A 12,167-nucleotide genomic window follows, 5' to 3' on the forward strand; every position below is an offset into this window, starting at 1 on the left:
AACTTTGTTATACATATGAAGCTGGATGGAACTTCAACCATCACGATTGTTCTCTAAATTATCTGTACCTACTGAAAATTGAAAAGAATGATGCACTTCTATATGTAGGTGATCGAGTTATATCCAAATTAATTGGTTACATTACACCATAATTTAAACATGAGTAGGGTGCATCAATAAGGATTCTCGGCAAGTCAAATCAAGTACCTACTTCGATATATTGTACATACCAAAGCGCCGTTCATTTGCAGTTAGTAAATGGATATAGGTACGTACTTTGTTCACAAAGTTCGTTGGAACGTTAGACTTTGAGGAACTCAAAAAGACGTAAACAAAGCGACAGTTTTAAATTTCATTTGTTGCAAGGAGCAAACGAGATTGCGAAATTTATTCAACTTACACGATTAGCATCACAATGTAACGCCGCGTTATATAACTATATAGTCATGACCGGGGTTTTACCATCTATTTACGGAAACGGATCTACTTTCTCCATTACCAAAGAAGGGTCTCGGGTCAATCCACTTACAAGTTCAAAATATTTACATAAATTTAACCCGACTTCAATCTAAATTTATGAATTCTGTATTTGCGTTGCTTTATCGAATTAAACCCGAAAAAATATAATCAAAAAGGACAACCACTTTCGTCCCTTTTTTAATAAAAATCGAATTACCGTGATGTAATATAGTGGTTGTTTACGGCGGATCCCAATTTCACTTTCAAACCATTTCGCGGACAATCCCATTTCTTAAGAGCCGGTGCCGGATTTTGCTTTCACTGGGTATTGCCCTGTTGCGGGACGGTTCTAATTGGGGAGAACCGCAGAAATTGCACAATGCTCCCTTAAGTATAAATGGTATTTGCATTCTTCAGGTCTTCACATAACAGCGTCGTTGCACGGACGAACTGAAGTGCATTGAAGACTGCTGAGTGCTTAACACCATCGCAAGAAGGCGTTTATAGGAAACACGTTATACTTTTACAGTTACGTTGACCTGAAGTGCCATTAACTTCAATACATAAACTTTCATACGTTTGTAATACTCAAAGTTATCTGATTTGAGTGATAATGGAGTGTGCAAAGTGGTTATTTTTGTTAACGGCCGTGTCTTTAGTGGCGCTGCATTCAGCCGAGGAGGATGTCAGCAGAACCGGTAAGTGTTACATTTTTTTATGTTGACGTTTATGGTCGTCATTATAACTATGAAAAAGTAGCCTTAGATATAATTCTATATGGGATTGGATCGCTCGCTTTATTGTTCAATTTTCCATTTTTCAATAACATAATGAGGCGAACGAACGGTTTTTTTACCCTTAACTTCCTAAAAATGCTTCTTTTGTGACCCGCGGTGGTGCTGTAATGATTTCTGTGCGAAACAATTTACTTTCACCTTCACCTTTTGGCAGAATAAAATGGTGTGCATACGTAATATTTTACCGGTAGGTGGTGGACATCAATATAATAATTTGTAATGTGTAATGTAACGTTTTACGCCCCTACCATTGAAATATATTGCATCTTATACCATTTTGCTCAAACCAGCAAAACAGTAATGTATCAGGATAGGAATCATCAAGGGAACGATAAATAAAAGGCTTTCGTTTGAAATGCCCAATAGGTCTTATCTCCGTTTTCAAATCGTACACGTATAATCCAAGCTTTCACTCGCTAAAGATTTTATATCTGTATTGAAACTGCGCCCGCAATATATAAAAACGTTTCTGCTCCAATACCTACGTCATGTACAAAACTAAACAAAGAATGGCAAACTAAATTAAAACAGGGACAGAAATCAAATGCTAAACTTCACAAGTGCGCTATAAAGAATGAAATGCGCTCAATAATTTATGCTCACCCTGTATTATAATTCTATTCTATGTACAAACATTTGGATAGGTATATGACGCACCAAAATGTTGAAAAATAAGCATTTTGTGGGCGATGATCTACAATCCAGGCAAGACTTTCCCAAAAAAAATCGAAAACGGTTTAGCTGTTTGGAACAAAGAATTCTTTCCTGCGAAGGTGATTCACGCATGGTATAATTAAAAAAATGTCTTAAATGCAACATATTGTTTGAGGTAGAAAGAATCCAGACAGGCCCAGTCACCTACACCCTCTGTGCCTTTTTCTCTTCAGATAAAGCGCTGAAATTTGGCAAAGATAAAAAGATTGTATTACAAGCACTTTTGCAGAGACTCCAGAGGATCTTTTTAGAAACCCTTTTCAGAGGGTTTTACAAAATCCTTCTTGAAGTGTCTAAGAATCCTCTTCTACAAAACTTCTTTGAGCCTGTAAATTTTACCTTTATTCCTGCTGAGGAATTTTCTTAGAACTATGTCTAAGAGTCCTAGTCGTCTTAGAAACCTCTTCGTAATTTTCTAATCATTTTCTTATAGCTATCTTAATAAAGATGATCTGCTTGCCACGCTAATGTGAGCACCCAACATTTCAATACGTTGCATTCGAAATCTTCCCGGAACCCCTGAAAACTTTGGAATCTTCCACTGCAATCTTCCTAGACATCGTCTTTCGCACTCAACTCAACAGAGACCAGAATATAATCAAATCAAATTAATCAAATTGAAGAGGTAAATGGTAACGGTGAGAAGGTAAGAAAGAACACCGATATTTTATATAATCAAGAGACACCCCTCCCCCAATCTCTCTACAAGTCAACTGCCGAACTTGAAAGTGAGGCAGCAAATGTTAACACCGACCGTCGAGAAACGACACGACTTGCCGAGGGAATTTACGATTAATAGAGCAAGTGAGCCGAATATGGGCACCCCCTCCGGCACCCCTTTTGTTTATTGCTCATAAGCAAGGTAATAGAGTGGTAATAAATTGTCATTATAGGTATATCGCCAAAATTACGTTTTCCCAAAAAATAAAATCAAATTTTTGACTTTTTTTGTTAAAACGCAATTTCTGTAGCCGCTGAAGATTTATCTATTGTAAACGTTACAGTTCCCCTCCGCACTGAATCTGTCGTCATAAAAAGACGTGCAACCAATTGCGACCCGCGATTCCATTTCTGAATGGATGTTCTATTCCATCCTCATTCCCAAGGAATAAGCGATTTTGCAAAGGCCACTCTTTCTTAATAGAACAAACTCCTCGTTTTCAAAATGTAATCCACTAATCATTTTTCAATCGCTCCGTAGCGCACTCTGCTTTCCTAGTTTTTCCACGAACAGCGAGAAGGAAAAGGGAATTGGTCACCGCTAGCCAGAGGAAACGGGCCAACCAAAGTTTGACAAAGCTCATGTAATTGTTGGGCGCCAGGCGTGCACAAGTCATGAAAAAAAGTAAATAAAAATATATTTACTCGATAAAGGTTAGAAAGTTAACTGCACTCATTATCTTACGAGCTTAGAATGCGTAAAATCTGTATCATCTGAATTTCTGCATTAGTGTCTCTAATTCGGTCTTTTATCTGCGGTTTGAGGCAATTGTACGGAAGAACTAATTGAATATCTGCATCGAGTAGTCGAAAAGAATGGGATTTTTTTTAATAGGTTTTATGTATGAATCAAATTCTACATTTTGAAAATCAAAAAGTGCGTAACATCAGAATCATTGGCAATGCTGAAGAAACATATTGTCTTTGAATTAATTCTACTAGAAGAAGTTCTAACAATTTGTACTAATATTGGCGATATGGGCAGAGGCACTGCGTCTTGATGGGAAAACATATTTTTTTAATTTTTCAAAAATTTAATGTTGTGGGCGTACTAAAGGTTTTGACTGATGAAAAGTACTTAAAATTCGCTACGAAGATACGTAGAAAAATTACAAGCAATTTAAAAAAAAGTCTCAGTGGCGTCATAATGATGCTTAAAAAATGTTTTTTGACAAGTTGTAGCTAATACTGCCGCACTTAATAATATATACAGGGTGAGTTTTTTTTTCATTTTAAGCATTGGGATCTCGGAAACCATAAGACATACGGATTCGGTTAAATGAGGAAAGAATTGTCGTTTTAAGAGCTTATTTAAGATATGCTTTTGTTTTTTGAAAAAAACCACAGTTCACTAGATATGAGCGAAAAACAGATTTAGTGATTTTTCATTTTAACTGTTGTAGAATCGCTATTATTAGAAATACAGCAAAATGACACGAATAAAAGTCTTAAACATTTTAATGCTAAATATGATGAACATACTAATTTATTTTTAGTCTTACAATTTTTGAGTTATAATACAAACTTTAATTTTTTTAAATGGTGGTCATAGTTGACTTTGACATTTTTAAAAAGGTCAAATTTTTCTCTTTATAACGATATAAGGCTTGCTAAATGTACTTTAATAAATAAACGCCCTGCAGTAATTTTCGTATTATTGAGAGGTAAGTAAACAGAGTTGGCCATGGAAAACAATATCTAGTGAGATAGGTACCTTTCATTTACGACGCAAATTGGATGGGCCAATGTTATCTTCATTTTCTACCAAATGAATTTCAAGATATGTAGGATGGGTTAGATTTGGAAACACGACGTAATTTACGCTGATTTCAACACAACGGTGCCCCGTCGCACAACTAACCGCAAGTTAAATATTATAATAGACAGTAATTAAGAGAACAAAAATGTTTCCCATGGCAAAACCTGTTTCCACTACTCTAAATAATACAAACAGTTCTGTATCATGTTTATTTCTCAAAGTAAGTACAATGAACCTTATATCATTGTAAACAGAAAAAAATGCACTTTTTAAAAATGTCACAGCCAACCATGATTACCATTTAAAAAATGTAAGTTTGCGTTATAACTCGAAAATTATAAAAGAAGAATAAATATTAATAAATGTATCTTATTAAGCGGAAAAAAATCTACCATTTTTGTTCTTTGCATATTTCTGTATTTCTAATACTAACGATTCTACAACAGTTAAATGAAAAATCACTAAATCTGTTTTTCGCTCATATCTAGTAAACTGTGGATTTTCTTAAAAAAACAAAAGCATATCTTGAATAAGCCCTTAAAACTACAACTCTTTCCTCATTTAACCAAATCTCTATGTCTTGCGGTTTCCAAGATCCTAATGCTTAAAATGAAAAAAAAAACTCCCCCTGTTTCAATAAGTGGTGAATTCTACGGAAAAAATAGATAAAAGGAAAAGCTAATGGTGACATCAGCTGGACTTGTCTAACTAGTCAACGAAGGAAGAGTTCATTCTAAAAAAAGTTTAAGAATTATATCGCGTTGAACTTTACTCCATTTATCCTTACTTTATGTTTTATCCAAAGTGCTTGAAGTGAGAAAAGTAACTTGTGTTGAACTGGAAACATTTCTACGTGACAATCTTAATATTGTCCTAATTACCTATATCATGCAACAAGGTTGCGTTCCTTTGAATTCTTAAAGCGATCCCCATAGTCTCAAGACTGCTACATGTAGATATTTTAGTAGTTCATATGAGTTATAATGTACGATACTCGTTATAGGTTTATTTGAAAAATACATTCCTTGTTTCACCTCTGAAAGTGTTAAAGCTTGGTTACAAATACACAACGACCAACGTTAATTTTTCTGAATAAATTGCGTTGAATTAACTTGTACCAACACAGTCCTATGCCACAACCTACGTAAACACAGAAGGCAGCTTTGAAGACCCACATGTTATATTCTCGGATCATTAAATTCCAAGAATCTGAATGCCGTTCACGGCCTAATTGTGTGAAAATAACGAAGTTTCGTATTTGTAAAACAAATGAGCAAATTGAGAGTCAAGCTCACTCATTTTGGTAAATATCATATTCCAAAGTCAATCTAACTTGCTTTGAAATTGGAACCTTGGCATTATTAATTTAGTTTTAAGTGCTTCTGACGGATAATCAAAGGTATTTCAATTTCGATTTTCTTTTCAAAATGACGAGCTTGTCGCAACGATATAAAGACGTCGTTAATTGGATTTTATTTTTCAGGTAGAGACTTACTGGATTGGATCGGTTTGGGAACGGGGCCCGACGTCGACCCGTACCTCGCCAGAGCTAATACAGGATGTTTAAATGGAGATCTCGCAGAGTGTTTCAAATCTAGAGCCCTCCAATCGCTGGACGAATTTTTCAATCAGGTAAACTGAAACGGCCATCGAAATTCCTTCGGTAATTGAATATTGCAGCGATCTTATCAACTAACCGAAAATGCGAGAATTTTGCGTATGCCCGAAACGCAATTACGACAATTATCACACGAGCGGTACGAGTATTCCGAACTTCCGAGAGGTGATGAGCCGGAATGGGATCAATTAGTGAAATTCGCTGCGAGGAGGGTAAGGGTTAAGTTTAAGTTTGGACGAGAATGTTTGGTATCTTCATTTGCGTTGCAGGTTGAAAAGTTTCTCAAATCGACTGGTATCGAAGTAAAAATGAATGATGAGGTGACCGAAAACGGGAGATATTCACCTAGATTTGTGGATGAAATCGCTGACGAGATTGACATAATTGAAGATAAAAAGGACAGCTATTTCAGTACGTATGTCTTAGTTACGACGAGAACTTGAAAAGCGGTTCTACATAAAGAGCTTTCAAGTTTTGTAAAAGTTGGGGGAATGCAAATAACAAAAGGAAAACTTGTTAAAGTAGTTGGCCGGTGTCGTATTTTTCAATCTATCTACAATTTCCAATTCATTAGTTTGTTTGAGTTTGTTCAGACATGCGGGTTAAAGACACAATTCTCTAGTGTTGACACATAATCGATGACCGATTGTGCTTTTGTGGTATAATAGCACTACTAAGACGTACAGTAAATATTGGATTTTGTAGAAAGGGCGAGTAAGAAGATTCACCTTTTGTCCTCGACGTAAAACTTTGTTTATTACTTGCACACCTTCGCATGTGGTGACAGTATTTCGACCCTAATAGGACGTGCTTTCATACATGAAACCCATTATCCTGATAGATCTATCCATGTTCTGTAGTTCCTATACACACAAATTTAATCCATATATCCTCAGAAAATATCGCATGAATCAGACAAGCATTAAGCAACTATATTTGAGGATTTCGGGTTATAGTTAAGCTTAGAACATATTTTATACTATATCCTTTCGCCCTGTGGACATACCTATATCATTTCCTTTCTAAAGGTGTTTGACCTTTAAACACAGCTGTTATCCACTCGCATGGAGAAATCGGTTTCTTTATGTTAAATAATGCCTTTTCATTTGGCTAGAATTGAATTGTTCCAACCGTGGATCGAGTAGACTCCCTATGATACTGTCGCATTTACTTCAAAATTGCTTTTAAAATCAATTCTAACTGTCAATCAGTCAATGACAGCAATGCACACTAAGCCGCTTTTGGAAGGTTGTTTACTAAGCCACTGGCATTTCTGCAAGCGAATTTTCAAGGAGTTAGAAGACTTGCTGCAAGGCAGATGTCGAAGAGGTAAAATAGACACCTGCTTCCATTACTCTCTTCCATCAGATTCGCCATTTTCCTCGAATATATTTGCTGCTGGTGCAGTCACCATTAAGCGTACAGAATAAGAAGAGGAAAATTGAATAACCACTAAATTATCTTTCTTTTTTCAATATTTTGGTAGCGACTCCACTTATTCCTTGTTAATTGAATTTTTCAATTTCATTGTTTCATCTTTTGACAGTACAGGACTCTGTACAGAACGTACCCCAAAATATACGCTTTTGTAATGGGATGCGGATTGCGGAAACTAGCAGACCACTAACTATGAAAACGATTGCCATTTTTTCGACCCGAATTCAATGCTTAGTAATAAAAGATTCCATTAAGTATTTGTTTATCAAAATCTTTATATTAAAGGGTATACAATAATTGAAACAGTTATCTATTAGTACAGTGAAACCGACTTTTATGCAAGTTTTAGTTTTTGAGTTATGACTTGGTCTCACCAATGCATGGATTAGGCCCTCCGCATACGCGTCAACTGGTTTGCAACCCGAATTGCAAACTATTCAAACATACCTTGAGCTGGTGATCTCAGCCGACCCGTGTGGCGCAATCGAGTTAAAACTGGACTGTGGTACAAAGGGTCCCTGGTTCGAATCCGGGTTCGGGCATGGATATTTGTAAATGTATAGTGGGTTGGGTTGGTAGAGTAGCCTTGGCTGAAACCCCGCCCACTCAAAAATAAAGGCAAAGGCAAAATCAAACCTTAACCATGTAGTGAGGAACCACATACGGATCGACATTAATTATTTATTTATTTTAGATCTTTATTTTTAAGTGGGCGGGGTTTCAACCAAGGCTGCTCTACCAACTCAACCCACTATACATTTATTATATATAATACCCGAACCCGGATTCGAACCAGGACCCTTAAATAGTACCGCAGTTGAGAATAAACGTGGCCCATTCAACTAGTTGCGTGATATCGTTCCTATCGGTCGCGAAACGGTTTCAGTTGCAAGGTTGCACCAGTTTAGGAAGTTGTTCGATTATATTTGCTTATTGGAAATTTGTGTAGTCCAAAACCCAGTTGCGCGCGTGTGTTGATAAAAGTTGTGCATCTCACTAGTGTGACACTGGCATTGCAAGTCATCGACCGGTGGGCGAAGGGCCCTATTCCCAACAGCTCTGACTTGATACCACTCGATATTTGTAAATAGTGTGGTTACGACCTACTACTTGAAACGTCCGAAAATGAAGAGAAACCCATAATTTGTCTACACTGTATCAAGTGATTTTTCGCATACCTTAAATTCTATCAAAAGAGGACATATTTTATCCATATCCAACTATAGTGCGTTTCACAGTGACCTTTCAATACAAGCTCTTATGGAGAACAGTGATTCCAGACATATTTTCAGCTAATGGATATTCTTTCACCTGAAAACATAAACGTCAATTTCGTTTATGTGACACATTTCCGAAGCAGCAGTGGTCAACTTAAAACAGGCAACACTGAGCTCCAATGTTCCATAAGATTTACATAGCCCTATGCTGTCTGTACTGAAAGGTCACTGTGAAATGCACTACAGCCAACCATAGTTTCGATTCCAAAAAAAAACATGAAGTATTCGGTTGCACTACATTATTTTTAAACACAAAGCCTTCATATTATACTTCGGCCATCACATACGCGAAATAGGATCACAAAAGGAGGCAAGATTTGTAGTTATTTGCTACTTTTGCTTAAAATGGTCGGTTCCAAACCTTTTCCCTTTCTCTGCTCATTTCTCTCTTCTCATTCCGAAGGATGACCAATATATATAATAATAATAGTCCTTATTCCTTTTCGCTTCTGGTTCTTCTTAACCAATTTCGTTTTTAATCCATTTCTTTCATTTATTTTGAGCAAATTTTCATCTTGAGGGTCAAATATATTCCCCATCTTATGTATTATCGTATGTATCATCTCCATAAAATGGATTTTCAAGAAAAGAAACATTTATACTTACATCAACTCTCTTGGTGATTGGATCGAAGAATCTATGGGCTTGTGATGCTGTACAGTATATTATAAAAATCATTTTCTTCCCTTTCGGATCAAGCTTCTGCTTCTTTTCCTTTGGTGTATGAATAATGCTTTGCATTCAGAAACTTTCAAATGTTTGGTTTCTGCCCCGACCAAATTTGTGCAGGTGTTCTTCTTTACATTCCTTTACATGGTAAACAATTCACCAAATTTTTATTTTTAATTTATTTTAACTTTTAATTTTATTTTGCCTTTATTTTTGAGTGGGAGCGGTTTCAGCCAAGGCTGATCTACCAACCCAACCCCTATACATTTACGTATATCCATGCCCGAACCCGGATTTGAACCAGGGAGTCTTAGCACCACAGTTCAGCTTTAACTGAACTGCGCCACGTGGGCCGGCACAACCCAGAATTCATAGCTTCGCCTCAAGATTGGAATGAATCAGCTTTATTTATTAAGGTTCTGTTCATAGTTTCTACCATGCCATTCTGCTGAGAATTTTCATTTTGTAACCTATTTGATTTCCTGCCATATTCTTCAAGTGCTCCATTTTGTTTGAAACCAAAGTTTTACATTCCAAGAAATACCGATACATTTTTCTGGAGAAGTCGTTAATAATCACAATCTAATACTCTGAACCGTTCTATGAAATTTCCTCCATGGTACCGCAAACATCAGCACAAGTAAACATGGTGCTTGAACCAAAATTATTAAATGGCCAACGAGGAATCTTACCCAATAAACATGCAGTGCACTCAGAAATATTCAAAGTAACATTTAACAAGATACCCAACCTTTATATTGCTGTGACAAGGATTTCCGAAACACTTGTGCCAAACATCAGCTAAACTTGATTTCTCTATTGATACATATAATATTCCACTTGAACAAATTTCCAGAATTACTTCCACTTCATCGTTCTGATTAACAACTCTGTACCCTTGCTTGTTGAAGATACCCTTTGTTGGAATCTCAGTAAGATGGGGAACGCCCTTCAAGCTGACACTTTCATTCGTATAATTGACATTCACGGTCAAATTGACAGTTCCAGCAAATTGTCCATTCACTGTAGAGTTATTCTCTGTCATAATTTCAAAATTGGAACATTCCTTGCATATATGCGAAGTTGTGCCAGAGTCAAAAAACCATTATTTTTCTGGACACTTCAACGCCGATATAGCACAAAACATGTTCTTTCCGTCATTGTTTTTCTTGTCGAGCTTCTACTTAGGGCAATTCGACTTAATATGTCCGAGTTCATGACATCTATGACACTTCACAGTTTTCTCAAAGTCACCACACCCCGATTTTCCAACAAGTGCAACTGCTTCATTTACACTGCAGTGTATCTACTTATCTATCTCCCACATTTAACTTTGTTCTATCATTTTTATGTCGTAACAGGATTAAATAAACATTATTATTACTTATATCCTGAAGTAACTTTGTTTTGACATATAGTCTCCGGTAATTTCTGTACCTGAACTCTCCATGACCATAATCATTGGCTGATACTTATCTGGAAGACCAGTAACGTTAATGCTCTAATCCATTGTTCCTTAATTCCTCCATCGATGAGCAATTTTATTCTCAAACTACACTAACAAATCTGATTCCGTGTCGTACTACTGAAAGTTTAGTGTGTGAGTGTCAAGTAAGTTGCTGCAATTGATTCCAGACTTTAGCACATTTATTAGAGAGTTAGTTTCATTCATACTCGGCCACAACTAAATAAGATATGTTGGTTGTTGGTACTGACGTTTAAATCCAGTACGTTTTCTGTTACTTCAGTAGCTCTTTTTGCTCCCATAGCCTACCAACGACTAATAAAATTCAATTTCAGATAGAAAACAACTTAAGAAGCTGTTCATTCCCATGCTGATAATACTGAAGCTCTTCAAATTGAAACTGCTGCTATTCCTACCACTCATCCTCGGTCTGGCATCATTCAAGAAACTGTTAGGTTTTCTGGCCATAGTAATTCCTGGTGTGATAGGATTTTTCAAACTGTGTAAACCAGACTTGCATTCGGCCTTCGGACACAGTGACCATTACAGCGGTCCTCACTACTCGCCCGCGGGAATAGGATACTACCCGCACGTCAAAGAATCCTACCCGACATACTCTCGTGATTACTCAAGTCCGCATCATTACGGGCACAACGGTGTTGCCTTTGAAGATTACCGTAAATCTGCTCAGGAGCTGGCGTACTCAGGCTATTCAGATTACAGAAATTCTAAGCGTAACTTAGATGGTGATGTCGAGGTTGAGACCAGCTCAAAGAAGTCCATACTTCCAGATTCGTGATTCTCAACACGATAATAAGCACCGGCATTGCTTGATTTATTTTATGTTAGCGTATAAAGCGTGCATGTGTAAAAGTTCCGACGCTCAATTGACTTTTATTGTAATTTATTTTCAAAGTCTAACCTTAAATTTTATTTATGTTAGTGTTAAATGTACATTATGTAAATATTTATTAGCGTAAAATGTACCGGTTTACATACCAAATATAGTACTAATCCAATAATTTGTATAATAAATGCTTTCAAAAGATAGGCCACCCATTACACGGACGTATACAATCCCGATGATAAATTCCGTAGCATTTCCATTTTGGGAGAGCGAAATTTAACGGCCATCATAAGTATGATATATCTAAGGATTTGTGACCGCAAAAATGTTGCAGGAAACAGACTTGACTCTGAACTGTCTTCGGAGGTCTTAAGTTATCTAAAAGTTGAAAAGCATAAACCCCCA

The 12,167-nt window shown here is 36.6% G+C and overlaps 1 protein-coding gene across 1 annotated transcript; it reads left to right on the plus strand.

Annotated features, from left to right (window-relative positions):
• The first annotated feature begins 897 nt into the window (after positions 1–897).
• LOC116177020 lies at positions 898–11,937 on the plus strand. The gene is made up of 5 exons (XM_031495874.1): positions 898–1,157; positions 5,933–6,081; positions 6,130–6,279; positions 6,337–6,478; positions 11,251–11,937. Exons 1-5 carry the CDS (start codon positions 1,073–1,075, stop codon positions 11,712–11,714), a joined length of 990 nt encoding a protein of 329 aa, XP_031351734.1. The 5' UTR covers positions 898–1,072; the 3' UTR covers positions 11,715–11,937.
• The last annotated feature ends 230 nt before the right edge of the window (positions 11,938–12,167 follow it).

The sequence above is a fragment of the Photinus pyralis genome, unplaced genomic scaffold, assembly GCF_008802855.1.
Source record: "Photinus pyralis isolate 1611_PpyrPB1 unplaced genomic scaffold, Ppyr1.3 Ppyr1.4_LG7, whole genome shotgun sequence".
NCBI lineage: Eukaryota > Metazoa > Arthropoda > Insecta > Coleoptera > Lampyridae > Photinus > Photinus pyralis.